At 53.3% G+C, this 25,228-nt stretch overlaps 2 protein-coding genes and 1 long non-coding RNA gene across 7 annotated transcripts in view; 1 reads left to right on the forward strand and 2 right to left on the reverse strand.

Annotated features, from left to right (window-relative positions):
• Positions 1-2,450, reverse strand: part of CCDC33 (coiled-coil domain containing 33) — a 35,448-nt gene extending 32,998 nt beyond the window's left edge. For 4 of the 5 annotated variants that reach the window (XM_021099064.1, XM_021099063.1, XM_021099059.1 and 1 more), the window contains exon 1: positions 1,274-2,449. In XM_021099064.1, coding sequence (XP_020954723.1) covers positions 1,274-1,342 — 69 coding nt within the window. In that variant the 5' untranslated portion in view covers positions 1,343-2,449. Of the gene's footprint in view, positions 1-1,273 lie in introns of all 5 variants that reach the window. The other variant, XM_021099060.1, reaches the window with a different exon arrangement.
• LOC102162300 lies at positions 228-13,593 on the forward strand. Its single transcript, XR_002345829.1, has 3 exons — positions 228-341; positions 8,855-8,928; positions 11,366-13,593. It is a non-coding gene; the product is annotated as an uncharacterized LOC102162300 (long non-coding RNA).
• The window catches only part of LOC100152111 (coiled-coil domain-containing protein 33), a 71,763-nt gene continuing 66,322 nt past the window's right edge, over positions 19,788-25,228 (reverse strand). Inside the window, exons 12-13 of the mRNA XM_021100053.1 lie at positions 20,834-21,028; positions 19,788-20,195 (exon numbers count right to left, since the gene is read on the reverse strand). Coding sequence (XP_020955712.1) covers positions 20,079-20,195; positions 20,834-21,028 — 312 coding nt within the window. The 3' untranslated portion in view covers positions 19,788-20,078. The remainder of the gene's footprint in view (positions 20,196-20,833; positions 21,029-25,228) is intronic.

Genomic DNA, 25,228 nt, shown 5'->3' on the forward strand with positions numbered 1-25,228 from the left:
CTTTTCCTTCCTGCTGCTGCAGAGATGGCGCCTAGAAAGCTTTTGTGTTTAGCACACTGAAGCTCTGAGGGGTGGCGAGGCCTTGGCTGCTGACCCCAGCCCCTGCCTAATTGGCCCCTGCAGGAGCCAGGCCAGCTAATTGAGCAGGGTCTGGACAATGGGGCTGGGGGTGGGGCTGGCTTGGGGGAGGGGCTTCCTAGAGAGGCTCTGTTTTTCCTTTCCCATTTCCCTTCCCAGGCCTCCCAGAACCCGGCCAACCTTCAGGGCTCCACTCTGGGCCCTCCACCTCCAGGAAGATCCCCTGGGCTACCTCTACCCAGCCATCAATCACTCCTTCTCAGGTTTGTGGCTCAGAGTCCTGCCTCTTCTGGACTCAGCTTGGGATGGGCCCTTGCCCTCAGCCTAGGGAAGTACAGAGCCAGGCACTCAGGGGGTTGATGAAGGGACAGACCCCAGCCCTGGCCTCAGAACCCTGCTCACTCTCTCATAAAGAACCCCTTCCCAGAGGTCCCCTTCTGCTAGCATTCTCCCTAGTTAGAGCTTTGCCGTCTCTGAGTGCCCCATGCGGGTACTAGGAGAGCCCTGGCTGGGGTCTAGAATCTTACATTTTAATCCAGCTTCTGCCCATCTCTGCTATATGATCTTAGACAAGTTGCTTGCCTGCTCTAGGCCTCCTCATGCAGGCTGGGGTGATGATGCCTGCTGAGTGTGCTCTGAGTTCTTGCCACAAAGAAAGAAAAATGCTTTGGTGACTAGGGTCTGAATGAGAAAGTTATCACTAACCCAGACAACACAGGCCCCCTGCCTGAGGCTGATTCATTTCCTCTTGGATGCCCCTATCTGCCTCACTGGTCTCCCTCAGAGCCCTAGTGAGCGCTGCCCTACAAATAAGACTTCTTGGTCTGACCACTCCAGGCTAGCCAGGCCTGGTTACTTTCTAGGATGTAGGCCTGGACCTCCAAGAGGCCAGCGCCAGGGCCCCACTTAGCAGGAAACAATGATCACTTTATTGAGTTTTTCTGGAAGTCCTTTTCTCTTCCTTCTCTGGGTTCGTGGGTGTGGGCTCAGGTGGCCTGGACTGGGAGCCCTACCCAAGGTTCCTGTGAACACGGGCATCTAGGGCTCAACACCTGCAGGCCTGATCTTCTAATCTTCCCTCTACCTTGCTCTGGGAACCCTTTTACTGGTTGCCAGGCAACACATCCCAACACACCTGGCTGTTAGGTGAACCAACCCACGCTCCCAGAACTGGTGGGTGTTGGGGCAGACTTACAGAGCAGCTGTCAAGGAGGCCTGGGGCAGCCTTGGGGGCCAGAGCGGATGGGGACTCTGCCTCCCCCATCTTTCCTGCTAGCAGTTCTGTTCCCTAGGATGGGTCCTCAGGGACTGTTGCTACAACAAGTGCCTGCCTAGTGACCAAGCCCAGCCCTGAGCTGGAAGCAGGCAGGCCCAAGGGGCCACTTCCCCATTGTTTCAGGGTGGGGGCATCTGGGTGGGGTGACTAGAATCATGCTAGCTCATTCCTTGGCCAGAAAACTGCAAGGAGATGGCAGGGCCTGGAAGGGCTAGGGGGCCAGGAGGCCAGGAAAGGGGCAAGGTCCTGAATGGCTCTGGCCTTCTGCCTCCTCAACCCCAGTCTCAGCCTCCCCCTGCCCTGCATCTAAACCTCAGTCTCCCCTTAGCTTCCCCTCTCCATCTCCGTGGTCTCTGCCCCTTGGTTACCCCATACCCTCAATCTCCCCCTCCTTTTTCCCCTCAGCCGCCTCCTGTTTCTGGCCCTTGGCTTCCCCTCTCTGCAGCACTTGCACCCTCAGCAATCCCTCCACAGCAACCCAGGCTAGACTCACTCTTCTCCTGCAGCTGCACACAGAGGCCTAGGGCCCCACGCCTGCCCCCTGGGCTTGCCCATCTCTGCTTTCCTGATAGTCTGGACAAATTCCTTTCCTGTTAGTTCAGTTGAGACAACATGGGTGGATGTTTTTAAAAGGAACTCACTGGGAAGCGAATGGAAAACAAACCCAAACAAGGCAACTCGCCACTTAGAAACGGCCTTGGTCACTAAGGCAGAGCCATCTGCCCTAACTGCCCTTGGCCTGGGTTGCAGAAACACCCACCTAGGGCATGGAGGGGTCTGTCTGGCTTTTCCCCAGCTGAGTTGGGTCCAGCCTGTCCCAGGCAAGTTTGGTCCCAAAGCCTTTCCTAATAGCTACTCCCCTCATCTGTACCTAGCAAAATTCCTGAACAAAGTTGGGACTCCATAAATATTTGTTGATCTGTTTAACGAATAGATAGAAGAATGTTGGGGGTTTCTGGGGTTTCAACGGTGGCACAAGAATCATCCCTGCCTGGAAAGTCCAAGACAGGGGGTTTCTGGGGTTTCAATAGTGGCATGAGAATCATCCCTGCCTGGAAAGTCCAAGACATACAGATTTTTTTTTTTTTTTTTTGGTCTTTTTAGAGCCCCACCTGTGGCATACAGAGGTTCCCAGGCTAGGGGTCCAATTGGAGCTGTACCCACCGGCCTCCACCACAGCCATAGCAATGCCAGATTTGAGCCACATCTGTGGCCTATACCACAGCTCACGGCAACGCCAGATCCTTAACTCAATGAGCAAGGCCAGGGATCAAACCCACAACCTCATGGTTCCTAGTCAGATTCGTTTCTGCTGTGCCACGACAGGAACTCCTTTATTTTTTATTTTTTATTATTTTTTTATTTTTTAGCTTGACCTTTTTCAAAAGCAGGCACCCCGACCCTTGGCTGCTGGGTGCTAGCATAGGACTCTATATGGTTGGGGGTCTCTGGCCTCTGTCAGTGGTGTAGGGGGGATCTTACTCTCTTCCTCTGTAGGCCTCATTTTTTATTTAATTTACTTTAAGACCCTAGAGAGTTCACTGTTTTTTAATGGGGTTTCTTCCTCTGTTTAATAGGGATGGGGCAGGGGAGTTGGCTGGGACTGGGAGCCATAGAAAGACAGTGGGTTTCAAGTTTGCTCAGTGCTGTGTTCGAGTCCCACTCTGAGCCTCGGTTTCATCCTCTGTGAGATGGAAAATGTGACTGCACCATCTCCTGGAGCCTTTGGGGATGTACTGCGGTTATGGGGAAAAGTTCCAAGCATAGTGCCTGGCATGTGATTGGCTCAGGAAATATTAGTCCCTCCTCTGTGGGACTCACGGAGGCCCTGGAGGTTCCAATACTATTCTAGGGAAATGGAAACAAGGCTTGTGATGGGGATGGCCAACCTCTCCGGTGGCATCACCCACCCAGTTGGCACCCCAGATGTGGGCCTAGACCTTCCTGATCCTGCCCTTCTGCCTCCCCATAGGGTATATGGGCTGTTGTGTGTACATCCCCTGTCCCAAGACCCAGGGGCAGAAGCCTGGGATAAAGACAAAGCCAGACTTATGCCCCCCTCCCAGCCCAGCCTTCAGCTGCCCCCTCGCTGAGAGGGGCCCAAGGCTCCCAGGCCCGCTGCACTGCCAATCGATTGAATCTGCTCCCATCCTCAGGCGTGCCATGAATTTTTCATCAAAAGCCTGTAGACTTTGGGAAACGCACAATTAGAAGCCCCATCAATAATGTACCATGCAGAGGCATTGCTGTGCTCAGCCAGGCTCCCGACATGGCTGTCTTCCAGCCCTGCTCTGGTGGGAGGCAGGAGGGAAACTGAGTGGAGCCCTCGGGGGCTCTGTCACTGGACACAGAGCACGTGTGGGATGCTTGGAGGGAGGGGAAGCTGTACCCAAAGGCTTGAACATACCCGTTGAAGCCCAGTGGGACTTGCCTGGTCTCAAAAAATCGGTGCTAAGGAGCCCCCACCCTGAAGCGTGGTGAGGCATAGCAGAAAGTTGCTGTGTAAAGACTAGGGTTCTTTGCGGGGCTGGGAGATGTCCTTCCTCTGTGGGGTCCAGGAAAGCAGGGTAGGCACCAGGCTGAGGTAGGGAGCAGGTAGAGGGGAGAACAGAGAAGACTGGTGGCTCTGGGGTGGGGTTATTCATCCAGCTCAGTGGTCAAGGTCCCATGTGACCTGGCCCCACGCTCCATAGCCTCATAGAGCAGCTCCCCTTCCGCCAGTGACCCCTACATGCATTTGCTTCCTGAAACCTCAGAACCGCTGAATGGAAGAACAGAGGCTCTGTTCTGTCCTGCCTCTGTGCCTTGCAGTTCCTCCACCAAAAGGATGGAGGCGCCTTCACCCTGTCTCTGCAGATCCTTTCTTGATCCACCTCCTGACAAAAGCCTTTTCCACCCCATTTGGCTAGAAAAGATGCCAGCTTCCTTTTGTGAGTTTCTAGAGCCTGAACCGGACTAGAAACCCTCACTATGGGCCAGCCCTGTTCGAAATACTTTGAATAGATCAATGTAACTTCATCCTTCCAGTAACCCAATGAGGCAGCTGCCATTATACCCATTCTACAGAGGAGGAGTGAAGCAGGACAAGGTCAGGAAACTTGTCCCAGAAGGAGAGCTGGTTCCAGAGTCTACTCTCTTAACCACCTGCCCGGACTATGCAGCTGGATCTCCTGTCCCCAGCTGGCCTTCAGGTCCACCAAGTGTGTCAGGTGGTACAGGAGTAAGGAAGGGGTAGGTTCCTGGCAGAGGGAACAGCAGGTGCAAAGGTGCGAAGGTGAGAGGCCCAGTGGATGAGGTGCAGAGAGTCAGGATGTGTGGTGAGGAGGGCGGTGGGAGATGAGGCTGTGTGACTGCAGGGCCCAGTCATGGGGCCTTGAATGGCAGGCCAAGGCCTTAGTGTGGAGCCTGTTCTAGTCAAGGGGCTGGGCTGGACTAGAGCTAGACACTGGCACCACGCTTGACTGTGAATTTCTCAGGCTAAGGCCTGGTTACCTGGTAAACATACCCAAAGAGCTGTAGAGGGCACCAAAGCCCAGAGAGGGCAAGAAATTGCCTGGCCTCCCATAGCACCTTCCTGCCAGAGGCAGCTGAGCATTTTGTCACCTTTCAGGGCCAGGAAAGCCAGGCCATCTCTGAAGTCTGTGTAGAGGGCAGGAAGCACTGTCCCTCAGTGTTGGAAGGGGTCAAGACCTTTCGGAGGAAAGGGTGGCTCCAAGAGGAGTAGGATTGAGATGTTGGCCGGTAAGAACCTGGGGATGGGGTGCTGGCCATGGGTGGACAAACTTAGGATGCTGCCCTTTCTCAGTCCTCTGGGTGGGCCACCTGCCCTGGCATCCTGGAGCCACCAGGCCATGGCCCACTTCTCCCTGAGGCTGTGCAAGTCTAGGTTCTGTCCCACTCTTGACCCATGCTGCTCATGGGAAACATACTTGACCGTGGCTTCTCAGCCCCCTGCTACGCTATGGCCCAAGGATGTCTCTGTTCTTGGAGGAGGGACCTGAAAATCTCAGGCCGTGGGAACTAGAGCTGGGACAAGGTCTGGAGACCTGCCTCTCAGGCCCCCAGGGTAGCCGGCCTTCTGGGGCGGGGGGAGCTTGATTTGGACTGGAGGGCCAAGGCCCTGCCTGGTGGGTTCAGCCTCAGAAGTGGTCTGCAAGGGCCTCAGATCAGCCATGGCTTGCCGGGGTGAGGGACTAGAGGTGGCCGGGTGGGGGGCAGACGAAGGAAGGGGAAGACTTAGCTCCACCTTCAGCTAAGTCCTAGACCAAGGGAGGGGACAGTGCCCCCGTCCGCAGAGCCAGTTTGAGGAGGATGCCATGTCCCTGCTCTGGAGCACATCTGAGGAGGAGGCAGGACCCACACACTCCTGATAAAAACACATGAAAAGAACAGATGGTGCCAACAAGTGCAAATTAATTGAGCGAAGCCTGTGTACACAGGCGCTGCGAACAGGCTGGCTGACAGGCCCGGGAGGGGGTGGAGGGGGGCCAGGGCAGGGAGGTGGGAGAAGCTGTAACGAGCACTTATCGATGTCTCGCTGGATCTGCAGTTGCGAGCAGTTATTGACAAAGCCTGTCTATAAATCTCCCGGCCATGTCTCCAGAAACCTTAATTACGGGCCCTCATTACCCCTCACACCTCTAGGCACTGGGGACTAGCCTGAGCCAGAGTGGCTGCTGACACTGTGGCTGCTGCTGACACTGTGGCTGGCCCATGACAGGCGGGCTGAGCCCCTGCAGTAAGAGATGCCAGCTGACATGCCTGAGGGGACACAACTTAGGATCCTGGGCCCTGAGTGGGAGGCTCAGCCTCAAGGCCAAGGACAGGGAGATGCAAGAGATTTTGGTGCCAGGGAGCTCAGCATTCACGTTTTGGTTTTGCCAGTTACTCTTGGCTTTGCCAAGCACTTGGCTTCTCTGATCCTCAGTTTCATCATCTGTGCAAGGGGGAGAGGGCTATAGTGAAGAAGAATTAGTGTCCAGTGTCAAACGCAGTGCCTGGCACTGGAAGAAGCAGCCCCTGATGTGCCAAGAGCTGGTCTGGTGCACAAAACTAGACCATGGTGTTGTCTTATTGAACATAATATCACAGCGTCAGACACAGCTACTCTCTGACCAGAAAGACAAAACAACAACAACAACAAAAAAAAAAAAAAAAAAAAAGAAAAGAAAAAAAGGCCACTGTGTAATCATGTCTGAACACAGATGAAACATGAACATTGTCCAAACCACAAAGATGACAAGACAGCAGCCTTTTCTGGCTAATGTGAGTGCCAACTGATTTTTTTTTTTTTTTTTTTTTTGGTCTTTTTGTCTTTTTGTTGTTGTTGTTGTTGCTATTTCTTGGGCCGCTCCCGCGGCATATGGAGGTTCCCAGGCTAGGGGTCAAATCGGAACTGTAGCCACCGGCCTACACCAGAGCCACAGCAACGCGGGATCCAAGCCACATCTGCAACCTACACCACAGCTCACGGCAACGCCGGATCGTTAACCCACTGAGCAAGGGCAGGGACCGAACCCGCAACCTCATGGTTCCCAGTCGGATTCGTTAACCACTGCGCCATGACGGGAACTCCCCCAACTGATTCTTTACCAAGGACAGTTGCAGCCTCATTGTTCCCCTGCCTTCTGCATAAGAATCACTAAAATCCTCACTCATAGAATTATCCCCCCTCCTGAGAGCATCTAACCAGAGCAAAGCCCTATGTCCTTGAATTCTCCCCTGAATCACCTAACAGGACCCTGAGTCCTTTATGTCCTTTTCCAACACCACTTTCTGATGCCCCGACCTACCTTCTTGGCCATCTTTGGCTGAAGGGAATTGAGATAATTAGTAGAGCATCATCTCTATAGATAAGCATGCTCTTTAGACCTGAATTCTAGACTCTCGTTTTCACCCTCCCCCATCTTATCATTTCTGTGAAAGTAGGGGCCCACTGCTTCCCATTCAATGTCCCCTCCCCAGGCCTGGGGGAAAAAGCTCTGGAGTAGGGCTGTGGTGGGCAGAGATCCTGGGGCCACCTATAAGGTCTCTGGTGTGGGGGAAGGAGGCCCAGGCTGGACATCTGGGCCTCTTGGGGGATTCAGGGAGGCTGAAATGATCTGGAACTGAGAGAGGGATAGTGCCTAGGGGAGGGACTGGGGTGACAGAGGAGCTGGAGGTGGGGCTCACCTTAGCCCCTAGAAAGCCAGCACTGGGAGGGGTCCTCTGCTCCAAATGGCCAGGCCTGATGAGCTGGAAGGCGCAGACTCCCAGGGCTTTCTGGGGAAGGCTGGCATGGCTGGGCAATGCCTCAGGGTACTTGGGGATGGGCAGGTGTATGTCCCCATCTCTGGGAGCTCACTGACCTCATCTCTGTCTCTCTGGCCCCATCTGGATCCTTTCTAAGAGGCCGTTATATCCTCTGCCCCCATCCTCAGCAGCTGGATCCTTTCTGGCTGGTTCACCCTTCCTGCCTCCAGCCCAGCCCTGAAATGCTAGAAACTGATCATTTCTGCCAGGCTCCAGATTAACTCCATAGCTTCACAAAGCATTCTGCTTTCCAACTCCTGGGCAATGCTTTGGAAACCTGCATTACATTTTACCTTTGGAAGCTTGAGCCACAAGGCAGTTGGTCCCATCAGGGCCCCTTCTCAGCTGGCTTAGCAGCTTTTTTCTCATGACTCGCCCTCCTCATCCCTGGGAATACCCCTGGGCCCTGGCCCTCAGAGATGCAGGCAGCAGTGAGAGGAGGGGTTTCTTGGGGGTGCTCCCATTGCCTGAGGGCTCACTCTCTACCCAGTCTCTTGGCGGGTGCCAGTGCCTCTGTTCACCTCAGGCCCAGGGTTTAGGCTCAGAATGAAAACCCTGATTAGTCAGACCTTCCCCAAACACACCTCTAGTCCTACCAGCTCCCCTCCCACTTTTTTTTTTCTACACCAGCAGCAGGTGAAAATTCCTGGGCCAGAGATTGACCCAGGCTGCTGCACTGACAACATGGGATCCTTAACCTGCTGCCCCACAAGACAAATCCAGCCTCTCCCACGATTTTTTTTTAAGGTCACACCCAGTGCATATGGAAGTTCCTGGGTGCTCCAAATCAGAGCTCATCTGCTGGCCTACGCCACAGCCACAGCAACGCGGGATCCGAGCCACATCTGCAACCTACACTGCAGCTTGCAGCAACACTGGATCTTTAACCCAGGGACCGAACTCGCATCCTCATGGATTCTGGTTGGAGCCACAGCAGGAACTCCAATCCCCTCCCACTTTTAATGCCCAGGCCCCAAGCCCCTCCTGCTGAGAAGGCAGTAAGATCGAATACTGATAGAGGTCTTGGCAAAGTCTGGGACCGGTAAGGAAAAGACCATACACACGGGAGGAATGGATTCCCTAACAGAGAGGCCGATGGTTGTCTGACACGAAGGTCTCGGAGGAGCTGAGAGAAAGGAAATCTGGACTCCCCCCAAAGCCCTAAACTCTCCCATACTGTTCTCTTCACATCCTGCTGCGAATGTTAAGGAACCAGAGGCCCTTCGTGTCTCACAGAACCCTTTCCAGGTGCCATGAGGAGATTTTTGCAGCCAGCCTGTGGGGTAAGTGTTACCATTATTCCTATTTCACAGTTGAAAAGACTGAGGCTCCTATAGGTGCTGGCTGGGTGCGGAGTCAGGAAGCAAATTTCCTGTCTCTGATCCGGGCCTGTCTTCTCCCCTGGACCAGGTGGCTTCTTAGGAAGGGGCATTTTATGTACTTGTGGACCCATTTATGGAGCACCTACTGTGTGCCAGGTCCCTCAGAGTGTGGATCGGGGAGGGGATATGTGGCTGAGAAAGCAGAGCAAAGGCCTGGAGCTGTGAGCCAGTATATTAGGGTTGGGTGTGGGTAGAATATTCTGGGTTGGGGCACAGGCTTCAGCGGTCACATGAGGCTGAAGGGCTCGTGCTTCAGGTGAGGGAGCTTTAGAAGTGTTTAGAGCAGGGGCAACATACCTGGTAGCTAGTGTCCTAGGGCAAAGAGGGTCAAGTGGGCAGGAGAGTTCCATTTGGACTACTGGCTCCTAGACCCTAAGCCAGCTTCCTGAGGGAGCCCCTCTGGCATTCCATGGGAGCCCCCATCACTTAAAGGAGAAGGCAAGAGGGAGGGGCCTTCACCTTGGCCTCCACAACACTCCCCCTTATGCTGAAGCAGGGCTCAGAGGGGCTCCCCACCCTGCCAGAGGAGGGAGCTGAGATGCCTCTAAAACCAGTCGTCTGAGGGCGGTCCAGCCGCCAGGCCCTTGCCCTTTCTGTCCCTTCTAAATCCCTGAACCACTATCCAGCCATCCCCAGGGCCCACCACATGGAGCTGGATTTGCATATCTGAGAGGAAAAAAATTCTGCTGCAGAAGCTGAGCCCCATCAGGGCTGCTGAGTCCCCTTTTGTCTATTTGAGTAAGAGCCGGCTAAAGGCTGAAGGATAATTAGTCCCCTGTGGGCAATGCTGTGTGTCCCCCCCCCACACACCCCCCACCTTGAAGATTTAAAGGCACAGCCCACAAACTCAACTCCCTCCTCCTGGCCTACAGTTCCCCACTGGCGTCTCAGCCCTTCTCCTGTAGCCCCTCCTGCCCCACCCCCCCACCTACTCAGTTCTGGAGGCGCTGAGGAGGGGAGTCTGCCGCTGGAGGAGCGATGAATGGGTATTTTATCTGATTAAACTGGGAGTGAACTGGCCCTTCTCTATTATCTTTGGGCCTGATTGGATATTTAACACTGAATGTAGTGTGTGTGTGTGTGTGTGTGTGTGTGTGTGTGTGTGTGGGCATGAGCTGGGCTTTTCCAGTCCAGGTCAGGAGGAAATTGGATTGTACAGAAAAGCATTTAATCTGAGCTCAGGAGTCCACCCTAATAGAGTCAGTGAGCTGGGGGAGGGACAGTTGTGCCCTTAGCCCTGGACTAGAAGGGCCCTTGCCCAGGGTCCTATGTACTATAAGAGTCCCGCTCTGGCCCTCCTAGGGCCACACCCTCCTCAAGGGGTGAGAGGAGTTAGTGGGGCCAAGGGCATATGCCCATCCAGAGCCTGAGTACCACTCCAGACTACACTTCAGTGCTGGGGACCCCAAATCCCTTCTTCCTGCTTCCAGGCTTGTCCCCCTAAAGGGGAGGGTGCACCCTCAGGCAGGTAAAAGGCCTCACACAGTCACTGGGTCATTAGGGTGTAGAACTGACACTGAACTGGGTAAGAAGGAAAGGGGACATCTCCTGTGAGAGATGGGGGCGCCAGGGGCAGGGAGCTGGGAGCTGCTCTCCCCATGTCCCCAGGGTCCAAGGTGGAATCTGAGAATTCTCTGGGGTGGTTTCTAAGATATACTTGTTGGAGTAGAAGAATAGGACATATTTACTCGTTTGTGGGCTACAGCCTGATTTATAACTTTCCGTTATTTGGGGTATAGGAAACATGGTGTGTAGCCCTCCACATGCATTCTCACAGGTTTGGGGTGGGGTTGGGGTGCCACCACAGAGCTCTGCTTTGGGATTTAATAGATACCAAGGCAGCCCTCCCACCCAGATGGGCTGGGATGATGATGAGTCAAACTCATCAGGCTCTTGACTTCTTCTGCATCATGAGGCTTGGCCAAGGCAGCTGCAAGAGCAGGCATTGGGCTGAGACCCCAGATGGGCACTGGATCGATGAATGCTCCCTCTCAGTCTTGCTCTGTGGCCCTGGGAGGGTTACTGATCTCCCAGCAGTTTCCCCAACTGTAATATGGGGATGATAACTGTATATCCTTCATCAGATTGGTGCAAGGATGAAACAAGATTATGACAAGGATCTGAGAGCAGAGTAAGAGCTCAATAACGACTGATGGATATAATTCATATTATTAAAAGGAGGGCTAATCTGGCAGTTTGCAGAAGGGATGGGCCCCTTTTCCCAGGTTAGCAACTCTCTCCCAGCTTCCCCTGGTTCTGTAGTCCCCTCCCACCCTCACCAGTCAATGATTTGAGCCTTCAGCAATTGATGGCCTCATCATCTTGGCTTTATTTACAGAGAGAGCTGCACTCCTGCCCCGCCCACCCACCATTTAATCAAGGCACCGAGATGGACAGTGATACCAGGCAGCAAGAGCCGTCTCACTAAGGAGCAGAGCCAGGAGGCCGTCCTTCCTCCACCTGCCTTGTCTGCCGGGATGAAAGAGAAATCATCAATACCCACCTCCTGACACACACTCCACACAGGGGAGGCTGAGACCCTGAGAGGGAAGGAGGTCAGCCAGGGTGGCCCCCCCAAGTCACGGCAGAATAGAAACTGGACCTTAGGTCTCTGGATACCCTTCCTATTCAGTGCTCTCTCGGCTGCTAATTTTCTCTCCTTCTGGGGGTGGGGGTGAGGACTCTGCCCCAGTGGCCCTTTCATGCATATCTCCTCTGAGCCCAGTCTTTCGGTACTTGGGGCTAGGTCTTGATTGGGCCAATCCATTGCCCTACCCACCCATCAGTTCCCTCCTCACCCTACTAAGACTTCCTCATCCCTCACTGGAGGGAGGTATTCTCCCCACTTTACAGACAAGGAAACTGAGGTCCAGAGAGGGAAGGGACTAGCCTGGGGGCCCCACAGTATCTCTCGGTGAGATCCCAGGTCAGGATCCCACCTGGGAGATATGGAGATACACGCATGTAGGCACGCACACACACAGGTAATCTCCACCTAACAGATTCTTCTTGCAGGAACAAGCTCACCCACCTACACTTCTCCTGTACCAGCAAATCACGGTCAACCTACGACAACAGTGCCCTCTGTGCGCCCTGCCTGGCATTCTATGCAAAGGGTTGGGGGTAGGTTAGGCAAACTCCCCTCTGTGCTCCTTCAATCCCCTGAGCAGACTGCATCCCAGTCCTGGCCATACCCTCCTTCACTGATTTCAGATGTGTCTCTTTGGCTGAATGGAGGATTCCTGAGGACAGGGATCTGTATACGTTTCTGCCACTTAGCCTAGGGACAAGCTTCTGGAGAGGGTTCAGAAGGGAAGCCCTGGGTGCGCTGTGCTTCCCCACTTCTCCCTCCATCTTCAAGGGCTCCATGAATGCAGCGACTATTAATAAGCCTCCTGCAAAGTGGATGGCCCTTCACTATCTTCTTGTCAATCTTCTCAAAAGCTTCAGGAATTGGGTAAGGGGAGAGTATTTCCCCCTCTTAACAGATGAGGAGGCCCAGAGAGGTGGAGCGACTTAATCCAGGGTCACACAGCTCCTGAGTGGTAGAGATCGGGCTTAAAGCTGCCACAGCTGCACGAATGAGGAGATGAGTCTACAGGGGGAGGTAACAGGGCGTGGCACATAGTAAATGCTCAAAAAACTAGTTGAATGAATGAATGAACAAATGGGTGCACTGTGTGACTGCTAAGTCAACAGGAAGGGGAGCAGCTCAGGGGGTGGGGGTGGGGAAGCACTTAATATTTTTTTCCTTGTGTTCACGGGCCCCCTTCTTGGCTCCTCAAGCAGTGATCAGACTTGGGGCAGAGTTTCTTCCCCTTCCTACCCCTCAGCCCCTGGGGTGGCGCCCCTTTCTCACCCACTTCCCCAGGCTGTCTCCTGTCCCTTGGCCTCTGCAGGCTCCTCCCCAGTTAGGCTGGGGGCCACTTGCATGGAAGTTTGCCTCCCCATCTCTGGATATGCCCCTGCTACCTGTGAGGCCCAGGACAAGGGCATACATGGAGGCGCCCTGCAGATACCCACCCTCCCTCCAAACAGCTGTTCCTGAAAGTATTTAACCCCTGGGAGGATAGACTTTGTGGGCAGGGAGTCCTAGGGTCTTGGTTACACAAAGACTGGTCTAGATCATGGTGCTGGGGCTCTGGAGCACATACGCCTTACCCCTTGAACCCTTTGCTCTGTGGGGAAAGATAAGCCTGGAGGCCCAGAAAGGGCCCCCTAAATCATCTAAGGGTGGGGTCCCTCTCCCATTCTAATACGCTGTTCCATGGGCCCTGGGAACCTTTCCTGGGACCAAGGCCACTTGCCCCTCTGGTCAAGGTGGTCAGAAAAACAAGCCCACTCCAATGGCTAGTGGCTTTCTGTGGGCTGGTCAGCACTGGGCTCCCCACCAGCTCCAGGACCCGGCAGGGATGCAGGATGATGTGAGGGGGGGTAGTGAGCCCGAAAGTGAGAGAGTATGGGGCATGGGGGAGGGGAGCTGACCTGCAGGGGGCCTTGCTCAGCTGCTTATACACACACACCAAGACAATAAATCGACAAACACTTAATCTCTCTGCAAATTGAAACGGAGCCGTAAATATCTGCTGCATCCCAGTAGCTGAGTTATGAGTCTCGTTTATTAATCTCTTTAGTCCCAGGTGATGGATGGAGGAGGAGAATGGCCCACCAGGGAGATTCCAGGGTGGGGGGAAGGAGGGAGGAGAAGTGGGTCAGGGGTCTGGGAACAGCCCTTCTGGAGAAGGGGTCAGAGTGGGGAGGCCTGGAGTCTGTGTGCTTTTCCCATTTTATTCTCCATTTTGAAAACCCCCATCAGTGACTATTAATAAGCCTCCTGCAAAGTGGACAGCCCTTTACAGTTGCCAATGCACTGTCATCCACTCTCTTGTTAATCCTCCCCGCAGCCCACAGAAGCGGGCGTCGGGGGCGGGGGGTGTCTCCTCCAATTCACAATGAGGAGACAGGCACAGAGAAGTGGAGTGATTTATCCACGGCCGCACAGCTCCTGAGTGGCGGAGACAAGCTCAAATCTGCTACGGTGAGGTGAGGAGGGGGAGGAGGGGTCTGCAGGGGAAGATAACAGAGACGCAGGCAGGGTGGGATCCTTATTTCTTCCTTTCCATCTCCCTCCCCCTCCCTTCCTCAAATGCTTGAGATGCACTCTCTCTTTTTCTCTGTAGGAACTGGAGGAGGAGGAGGAGGACAGACTTGGGAGAGGAGGAGGGGGGAGCTGGTGCACCTCACAAGATTTATTTTTAGAAAGCCCCAAGTGCCAGCATGCAGGGCTCACCACTCCTGGGCTTCAGGAGTGCAGGGGAGGAGTGAGGAGGTCTGGAGCTGCAGGAGCTGGGCCTGGGAGGGGCCGGGAGGGCGAGCGGGATCTAGGGCTTGTGTGTGGTGAACATAGGTCTCTAGGTGGGCCTTGAGGCCAGGGGGCCAGAACAGGGGTCTTGCAGAGTGGCAGGGACAGAACACTGACCTGGCAAATGGAGCCACAAGCACTGGGCAGTAGAACTGGGGATGATGGAGACTGAGGTGTTGGAGCAGGAGGGATGGGGTGACAGTGATGTTTCAGAATGCACTTAGTGGCCTGTAGGGAGAACTGAGTCAAGGGCATCTGACTGGAGGCTGTTGAGGTGGGCACTAGAGGGCTGTGCCTTCTTTAATCTCTGTCTTGCTCTGTTTCTCTTGTAGTTTCCCTGCCTCTTGTGGTACAAAGATTTGAGCAGGGCTCAGACTCTCAGGTTCTGGGTGATCTGCCTCCCAGGTTGGGTTCGGTGTCATCTGGCTTACGGGGTGGCGGAGGGACCAACCCCAGGCTCCTGGGCTTGGTGAGGCCATTACCCTGGGCTGATGCTCCTGCTACTAGTTGCCACTGACGTGAATAGTGTCCATACTCAGACGACCCACTGCTGGCAGCTGCCTCCTGCTCAGGACCCATTGCCTGCCACCAGGTGGTGACCAGGGATCCAAGGTTAGGCCTGAGCCTCTCAGCCTCTCCAGGCTGCAGATTTCATCCTGGGCTAGAGCCTGGGGGCAGGACCAAGGCTCCAGTCACAGCCCAGGAGTCCCAGGGGCCTTTGGAACATCTGCTCCAACCTCTTCTGCTGACACAGGAAGGTACTGGAGCCCAGACAGGGAAGGGAGTTCAAGGTCACTTCAAGAAGGTGGTGAAAGCACTGTGAGTGCAGGGGCAGGGTGGAGCCGCATTGATGGGCAGAGGGTGTGTGCCCTATGGCTGTGGGGTGCTGAGGGGGCTGAGGTTGCAGCCACCTTGAAAGGAGCAGGGCTGGGCATGGGAGGGCCCACGCCATGACCCCATCCTGATTTGCCTGGAACTGTCTCGGGTTTAGTACAAGTTCTAAGTCCTGGGAAAACAGGGATGGTTGATCACCATAGGGCCATGCCAGGTACTTGCAGGATCAGGCTCACAGGTGTCTCTGCTACACTGCCAGCCCCTTCTGAAGGCCTCTGCCTCATCTGACCCTGAGAGGCAGGAAAGTCAGGGTAAGCAGCTCTCCATTACAGATGGAAAGATCAAGGCTCAGAGACATAAAGTGCTCTGAGCCACCCTGGGAAGGTATGGCAGAGCCATCTCTCCCCCTGGCTGGTGGGGAAGCAGTCCCTGGGCTGGGGAGGGACTCCTGTGATCTGAGCGGGAGCCACAGCTTCTCTGGCCTTCCTGCCTCTCCTTACCTTTGAAATAGGGCCCATTTTCTTGGGGGAAGTGGTGTCCAAAGGGTCTGGAGTCAACCTACCAGGTTAAATGGGATGCGGGAACCTGGGGAAGGGGACACAAAGAAACTGGGAGATTGCGGGAGCACTCTGGGTTCAGCAGACTCAAGATGGAAGAGAAACAAAAGTGTAATGCAGGGAGCAGGGAGAGCATGTGGGGACCAGGAAGGGGAGAGATGAAGGGAGGGGGTGAGGCTTTCAAACAGAATGAAGGAAATGAGTTATTCCAGTGTGGTGAGGTTGGAAAAACTCCACTGAATCTTTAAACAACCCTTGTCAATTATTCATCTGCTGGTATGAGGGCCCTTGGTCTGCCACAAATCTCCTCTGAGCAGTGGAGGAAAGGAGGGAGGGAGGGAAACTGGAGGGAGGGAGGGAAGGGGGTTGATGGGAGAGAAAAGGGCAAATATTTACTGGCTGTCTGCTGTAGCTCTTGCCTGCCGGGGAACTCCCAGAGCTCAGGGCCTTGGCTTTTTCCACCCCACCCGCTTTGGGCCCCTGCACAGTTGGGCATAGCTCTGGGCACCTGGCAGGGGTAGGGAGTTCTTTTTTCCTGGCTGGTTGGAGGAACTGCTGATGTAGCTGCTGGCAAGTGACAATCTGGTCAGTGGCAGGGGTTTTATGAGCCCCTGTGAATGGAGCCAGGCCTGTCTGGAGGCTACACGGAGCTCCTCATGTCACCAGCTCTTACCCAGTGTCAGAAGATATTGCCTGGCTCAGCATGAGGTGGGTTTAGGGCATGTAGGGGTAAACAGTGAGGTGGGTTTAGGGCAAGTTGTTTAGTGCTTGGAGAATTGTCATGTTTGGGATGACTCTTAATACCTCACTCTCTATCCTCACTTAATAGCCTACCTCTTCCAAAAAAAAAAAAAAAAAAAAAAAAAAAAAAGATTCCCCAGGCTGCTCAGAAGGGAAGTGAAGGCTTCCTCTAGCTCTGCCCAGGCCTTACACTTGTCTCAAGGTCACAACCACAAGAACCTGACCCTAGTGAGGTGGGTCCACTCAGGACTGGAGCTTTGCACCACTTCGACAAAATGGCACTTGAAAGTGTGTCAAAATCATGTGTCCTGGATGAAACGAGGAAGAATGGATTGAATTGCAACCCAGGCATGAAGGCAGATCCAAGGGCATATAGTGGGGGGCATCCCATAGAGGGGGCTGTGGGATGGACCAGCAGGCCCCAGGGCAGCAGAGTGTGTCTTTGGCATCCTCCCTGCAGAGAGGGTGCAGACCCTATATCCCTTCTACTCTCCTCTTTGTTCCCAAGGTTCTCCAGAAAATAGTCAATTTCCTATTAAGCTCTGGAGGAAATCAGCAGTAGAATTGTTTCTTGGGCTCTCGGGAGTGTGCTATAAGACCAGACACAGACTAATGCACTTCTGGAATCAGGGGATGCTGAGAGGCTCACAGCCTGGATACAATGGCTGAGAGCTGAGAGACAGCTAATCATTTGCTCACTGCACAACTACTGCCATGTCACTGGGGTAAACTGCTGTACCCCCTGGCTCTGTTGCTGGTGGCCACTCCCTGACTGCATGTCCAGGAGTCACACACCTTGGGACAGTGCCATTGCTGCCTGGATGTGTCTCAGTGCCAGTCAGGCATCTTTCACTGTTCTGTGATTCTTTCTATACTGTACACGCCATGTTCTGTGCTCATTGTTCCATGACTGCACCTTCCTGTACCGAAGTGCTGTGCACCGTTTTGGATCTACTGCTATGCAACTACATGCCACTGCTCCCTGACTATGTCCTATATATAGCTTGTCACTGTCTCTTGGTTGCATGAGCTCACCCATTGCTATGTAATTTTGTTTGGTTGCTATGGAACAGTGACCCATTGCTACATGCTACATGCTACCTGTACACTGTTGCTACCCACCCACATTCTAGTGCTTGTGACTGGGCAGTACTGGCTGCATGAGTGTTTGTCTGGGTTCTACCCTGGTCGTTCTGGGCTCTGCCTAGGGGACTGGAGCTGGAGCTGAGTCTCTAGGACCCAACCAAGGAAAGTGTCAGAGGTGGGAATAACCAGCATGATAAATCTGTGCAGAGAGCAGGGTGGAGGAATGATGTTGTGCAGGACTGAAGGAGGCAAGGAAAGGAGGGTAAGTTGAATGGAGTCAAAAGTCAAGAACAAGGAAGTGACAGGCTGGCCTGCGACAGGATAGGAGTAGTGCCCTGACTGACAGGGTTGACGAGATAGGAATACTGTCCTGCTGCCCCGAATACCATGTGAGTGTCTGAGTGACCCAGTGGTGTCAGGTTAGCCGCAGCGTCCAGGCTGGGCATGTGGGCCTCTGCTGCCATCACTCAGCTGTATGCAAGGCACCATGGGGTAGTGGAGTTAGGAAGCCCTGGGCAGGTCCTCCCACTGCTGGGCCTCCTCATTGCCATCCTTTGTAAAATTAGGAGAATGGACTGGATTAGTCTATGGTTCTTTCTGATGCCCTTTTCTAGCCAGGGGTTCAATCACATGGCCCCCAAGGCATTTACCTACATGTGCTGGGTGAGGCCTGGCCTGGGCCCTGAAGCCCAGAGATGAGGAAGCCAGTGTGCTTGGTTCAAGGCCTGGAAGGTGTGGCTGAGTGTACTTAACTCTTCCGCAAGCCAGAGAGAGAGCCAGTGCTTGTGGCCTTGCCAGGTACCCAGCAAGGCGGGGAGTAGAGGGACCATCCCACCACTGGAAGTGCTGGGTGATACCCAGACAGGGCAGGCATGAATTAGGTCTCCATGCGGAACACTCACACTGTCTCTGACATGGTATAGGGCAGCCCTGAGCCCCCTTGTTCTTACTCAGAGCATCCCCAAATCCTGACGTAGTGCCCTTGGCCCTCTTGTTTCTCCTCCTGCCCTCTGTCACGAACGATGTTTACTTAACCTCTTGCTCAAAAACAATTCCTCCTTACGGCTAACTTTGACATCTCAAGCGCGGTCTATTCTCATCTCCATGGTTAAACCTTAAGATAAGATTGAGACTAGCTGACTCACTACCCAAGTTATTATCCTTTAAATATTAAAGGATATTAAAAACATACAGTGTTGGAATTGCCCAAGTAGTGAATCCATCCTATAGGTAAAGGCCCTTTCCTTCTTAGCTCTGCTTTTGTTCTCCTTCTTTCCCCCATTATCATCATGAACATTATCACCACTGTTGCGATTTATAAGCATAATGAAGACTCTGATGCATTCCATTCCAACACTTCCTACACTTACCTCCCCAAACAAATACACAATATTAAGTCATCTCTAATTTCTCTCAAATAATCCAGACCCCAAGACCCATAGATCTAAACTCAGACTTGGATCTCTTGCCCAGCAGAAATGTTCACCAGACTCCAAACCAGGGAGGGCCTGCCATGCATGGTACCAGGAGTGGGGCTCATACCGCTCCTTCCTTGGTCCCACTGGGTACAGCACCTAAGATAAGAAGCTCATCTTGGAGTTCCCATCGTGTCGCAGTGGTTAACGAATCCGACTAGGAACCATGAGGTTGCGGGTTCGGTCCCTGCCCTTGCTCAGTGGGTTAACAATCCGGCGTTGCCGTGAGCTGTGGTGTAGGTTGCAGATGCGGCTTGGATCCCGCGTTGCTGTGGCTCTGGCATAGGCCGGTGGCTACAGCTCCGATTCGACCCCTAGCCTGGGAACCCCATATGCCGCGGGAGCGGCCCAAGAAATAGCAACAACAAAAGACAAAAGACAAAAAAAAAAAAAAGAAGCTCATCCTGCTTCCAGAAGCAGTGTGAGGTCTGCATCTGGCAGTGAGGAGGGGCCTCCCTGGGTGAAGATGGAGGCTTAGTGGGTTCAACAGGGGGACGGGGCGTTGGGTAGGGGAGGGGATGCCTTTGCCTGTCTTGGGCCTTCCTGTCTGCTCTTCCCCTCCATAGCACCTTCCCTCTTCCTTTCTTCTCTGGTCTTTTCCTCTTCTTTCTCCCTTGCATTATTTCTGCTCAGAGGCACAAGAGGGATGTCAGAGGCCAGGCTGTGGGGGCGGCAGGCATTGGCTTATTTATGCTGCCCGAAGTCTCCAAAGTCACGTCTGAATCTTTATTTTCAACCCAACTGAAGGCTGAGCTGGCAGGTCAGGCCTGAGCTGCTTTCCAGAGGGGGAGTGAGAGGAGGACGGGTGAGAGGGGGGTGAAAAATAGCTGTGAGTGTTTTGGCACCTGCCAAGGACAGCTCTGCTTGGGGTGAGCAGGAGCACGCCACATGGGAGGATCCTGGGTGCTCCACACCCAGCAGGCAGCACCCTTCCTATTCATCCAGTGGGACATGTTCCAGGAAGATGCAAAGTGCCAGGGGAAGATGTGGAGGCTGTCAGTGGAAGGGGGCAGGTCCTGGGAGGAGGAGGTCCAAGGGATTCCCTATGGGCCAGTGACCCTGGCTCAGGCCTTTTCTCAGGATCTTCCAGAGCAGTGTTCCCCATGGGCTCCGCTGTGGAAGAAGGGAGGAAGCTACACATGAATTTACCTATGGTAACTGGGGCATGACCTCAACTGGGGCCTTTGACTGGACTGTCTTACTGGTGGCCTGCCCTGGAGCTTTCTGCATCAAGGGGCTAGGACTCAGCACTGAGCCCTCATCAGATTAAGGCATCACCTTGGCTGCTTTTACCTGCCCCCCTTTCCCAGCAACTGGTCAGTTGGGGACAGGAAGACATACCAACTCCCATGATCAAGGGCACAGACCAAAGGTGGTGTCCTCTTTACTTTGTCCCAATTTCCTCTTTCAGAAATTAAAACTAACCTCTTAGGGGCTTCCTCTTACTCAGAGGATGAGCTCTCAAGGAAATTCTGAGTTGATGACTATTTGAGTCAGAGGGACCCAGTTTTACAAATGTTGCAGGGGTTTGTTTTGAAAGAAATCATTTGGAAATTCCATTCAGAAGGTAAAGAAACTGTAAAGTGAGGAATCTACATCTTCCACCAGTTTAGGGTGACTCACATATGGAGGTCCCAAAGGGGAGGTCCACTCACCACCTGAGAAGTGAGTAGCCCACAGGTGGCAGGCAAGCCCTTTCCTCGGATCCCATCCCCACTCTGACTCTCCTCGCTCTGCGGGGAGACACTCACCATTTTCCGGAACATCTTAGTCACCTGAGGCTCTTCCTCTGCTTCCTCAGAGGTGGATGTTCTGAGACCAATCGTGGAGCTCACTGTGGCCTTGGACCCGGATTCATGGATGGTATCCAGCTCCTCGTCTAAGATCTTGGGGTCCAGGATGGGCAGAACCATGTTGTTGTTTGGTGTCAAGAAGCTTTTTGGCCTCTGGGAAGAGAAGGTGCAGAAAAATTGCTCTAAGCCTCTGTACCACAAGTGTGCCTTTTACACTCCCCAAACCCTTCCTCCTTGTGGTTCAAGGAGGCCCTGCCCTCCTGGCTCTGTCCATTCCTACCACCTGCCCCTTGCTCCCTGGGCTCTAATCACATTGTCCTTGCCTTTCTTCCAACAAGCCAAGCTCTGTCCTGACTCAGGGCCTTTGCATCTGCTGTTCTCTCTTCCCAGACAGCCTCACAGGTCTTTACATGCTATCCCCTTCTCATCATTCAGGGCTCAGCCCAGATTTGATCTTCTCAGAGAGGCCCTGCCTTTGAGATAGAGGCCCACTCCATCGACACTAACCCTTCCTCCAGCATACTCTATTTGTGTTTTCCCATTTTACTGTGTTCGTAGTACTTATTCTACCAGAAAATCCATTTCCAAAAAATGACTGTACTTTTTTTTTTTTTTTTGTCTTTTTGCCATTTCTTGGGCCACTCTCATGGCATATGGAGGTTCCCAGGCTAGGGGTCAAATCGGAGCTGTAGCTGCCAGCCTACACCAGAGCCACAGCAAGGCAGGATCCGAGCCACATCTGCGACCTACACCACAGCTCACGGCAACGCCGGATCATTAACCCACTGAGCAAGGGCAGGGATCGAATCTGCAACCTCATGGTTCCTAGTCGGATTTGTTAACCACTGCGCCATGAAGGGAACTCCCCCAAAAATGAGTGTACTTGTTGACTGAAGCCCTGGATGACCCCGAGGCTGACTTTGGCATGGAATGCACTTCATAACTTAGACTTCTGGGGCTGTTTTGTCCCTGGGTATTAGGCCTGGCTGTCTCTCTCACCCACTTCTCTCAGTAATTTTCATTCATTTGGAGGCTCCCCACTGAACACACCCTCTGTGTAGCATCAGAATCAGATGGTTTGGGGTTTTCTGGTTGTCTGCGTGTTTTACATAGGGAAAAGCACTGCATCTGTCTCCTATTCAGAACAGCTGAACACCAGATTGGCTGGAGCAGGAAAACTACAGAATGTATATTGGATGGATGGGTGTGTGGCTGGATGCAGGAGGGAAGGAAGGGAAGGATAGCTAGAGGAAAGACCAATTCCCCATTGACCGGCTGGCCCCTGGGGCTGGGGTGAGATGCTGATTCAGGACCTGTAATGACATTTCTCCTCATTTCCAGGCAGAAAGCCAATCTTTATACCCTGGATTTCATAGACTGCCATATAATCCAGTTAAGGGAGGAAGCGGACGTAATGAAATCAAGGGAGAGGTCTCCAGAGGAGCCCCCATCAGTTCTGAAAGCAGGGACACTTTGCTGAGAGTCCCTTCCCCCACAGCCTATCTCCCTGGCATTCACCCTGTGTGGTCCCAGCAGCAGCTTGGTCAACTCAGGGACCCAGAGCTGACACTTATGGGGTCCCTGATCAGAGCGGGATACCCACCAGGTACTGTTTTTGTGTGGCTTCTGAAATTATTATGTATAACCCATTTAATTCTATCACAAAGATAAGTAAAAATGAAACAGACCCCTCAGTCCAGACCAGTGCTTCTACCCCACTGGTCTCTTGTGGGCAGGAGGGCTGTTCCAAGAAGGGAAGGACAGGTAGAGTATTATGAACTTCAGTCTATTCAGCCCACCTGACCCCCCGGCTACCCTTCCTGCAGCCCCTGCCAGTCTCAGTGGTTCTGCTCTGCTCTGCCCTCTTCATGGCTGACACTGGCCTACATCTGCTTCCACAGTTGCTTCGTGCCCGTAGCCCCTACCCCCATCCCACATGTCTCCTGCCCACATTTCCAATCCCTGCCCCAATCAGCTTTGCCAGGATCCAAAGTGGGTGGGTGACTTTTATAGGAAAATCTTTACACTTCCACATAATGCAGGCCTGGCAAAGAAGGTCAGAGGTAGTTGTTCTAGTCGTGTGATGTGAGGGACCCCAAGAGGGCCACAGTGCCTCATACAGTGCTTAAATTCTCCCAAATAGTTCCCTTCCTTTAGGGTCATCATTGCCTGTCCAGACTCAGCTTCAGTGTGTCCACATTTTGGGGATGGGATTGTGCCTTTCCCTCCTTGCTCTTATAGAAGGAGGCTTGTTGATACTACAGGGAGGAGCCAGGCTGCAGGTGGTGGTGGGTGGGGTGGAGGATGGGGGTTGGAGCAATGCTAAAATCAGGGTCGGGAGAAGATAGAGCTCCCTATTCAGGGCTGGTCTCACCTTGCCTTCCACCTCCCCCACCCCCTCCCCCAGCTTTCCTCCAGGGGTTGGGGGTAGAGACTACTGATGCATGCCACAAGTCTGTTTGTTTGATTATCTATTTGCCAGGCTTGGCCAGGCCTGTGGAGGCAGCTTGGGGCTGACAAGTGGCCCCTCACTCTGTGGCTCTGTGGCTGCAGCATGTCTTGCTTCATTAAGGCTGTAATTGGAGACCTACTTTAAAAACTCAAAGTGATGCACAGCCATGCACTGGCTCAGACTCGGCACCCAGTCTACCACTCCTTGTGGGGCTGCAGCTGCCCCACACCGCATGAGTGTATGGTGGGGAAAAGACACTCCTTCTTCACCATTCTCAGCCCTCATTGTTGCCTGCAGAGGAGGGTCTGTTGAGTCAGACCAAGCCAATAGCATAACAGGCTCAAGGCCTCTTGGGTCACCTGTTTCCCCCTCCTTCCCTAACATTGTCTGCCTCCTTCCCACCCACTGCATCCCCTAGATCCCTGATCATGCAAAATGCAACAGTTCCAGCCTGCTCTGGCAATTACAGACTAGCCAGGTTGCAGCTGCTGTCCCCGGTGCTGAAAGTGCCCGCCTTGCATCCTGCCCGCCTCTCACCCCGCCCTGAGCCTTCTTGCTGGAGCGCAGAGGCTCTTAATTCAATTAGCTGGCCCTGAACCCTCCCCAGGGAGCCCGGAGCGGAAACTGACAAATTCTGTTTAACAAAGACATTTGTCCCCCGCCCTGCTGGCTTTGGGCTCTGCCCGCCTGTATCCTGCTCATTAGGTATCTAACAAAGTGCGTCCCAAGAAATCTGCTTCCAATCGCTAGTAATTCAGGAGGCCTGATGCAATTTTCTCCCTGATAAGGGTGTCTCGCCCGCTGGCAAGCACTGTAATGAGCCCAGTGCAGTGGATCCCCCATCAGTTGCTGCTTTGTCATTTCCTGTGGCTGCAGTTGTAGGTTCTTATCTCTTCAGCTGAAGGCGAGGCTCAGACAACTCCCTTCAAGAGGGCTTGCTGCCTCCCCTGCATATCCTAAGCCTCATTTATGACAAACCATGTGGTCTTGCAGCTGTGGTGGGGTTTGAAGCTCTGAGTCTGTCTGCCAGCCAAGACAGGCCCAAGTGTTAATCCTCACAGGGGCCGTGATTCATTCTCCAGAAAATGGTGTCAGGGGGTTAATCTAAAAGCAAGTTGTGGGTCAGAGGAGGGGAGCCAGTGATAAAAGATTTTTTAAAATTCTGGCAGGGTTTTTAGTATTAAATGGAGCTCTGTTTCTGGCTCAGGGAATAGCCTGTTAGCTCACTCTTGTTAGTTTGAAACCTGGTCTTTCTGCATGAAGTCTTTCCCATTGGCATATTTAGAGAGACCCAAGGCATAGGTCAGATCATATCCTACTGCTGCTCAAAGATCTTCCTTAGCTTCCTTTTACAACAAAGTCTAAACCCTGCATCCTGGCATCCTCTACAATCTAGGCCCCATCTAACCCTCCTGTCTCACTGTCCAAGATAGCCTCCGCACATTCCATGCACTCCAGAGATGCCAGGCCTCTGTGGCTTTGCACTTGTGGTTCCCTCTGTCAGAAGCTCTCCTGCCTTGCCCATTTCTAAGCTACTCTTTGAGGCAGAGCACAAACCATGCTTCTCTATGGCCCTTTCCCTGACCTCTGTATGCTCGATGCACTTACCTCAACTAGAACTCTTAGCAAGATGGATAGTGGTGATCTTTTGAGGTGCTTTCCTGCTTGGCACAGGTTAGCGATCTAATAAATGATTGATGAATTCATGCCTGAATGACCTTGGCTAGACCAGGTCATTTTCAGTTTGGCTGAAAGGAGGTCTAGGCCATGGTAGTCTGGCTTTGAGTTGGGTAAAATGCCAAGAGCAGCACCCACTTTCTGAGGTTTGGTCTGGAAGCCTCTGTCCTGTTTCACTTTCTCCTCCCTCTTCTTCAATCCAACAGCTATGCACTGTGCTCATA

The sequence above is a fragment of the Sus scrofa genome, chromosome 7, assembly GCF_000003025.6.
Source record: "Sus scrofa isolate TJ Tabasco breed Duroc chromosome 7, Sscrofa11.1, whole genome shotgun sequence".
In the NCBI taxonomy this organism is placed as follows: domain Eukaryota; kingdom Metazoa; phylum Chordata; class Mammalia; order Artiodactyla; family Suidae; genus Sus; species Sus scrofa.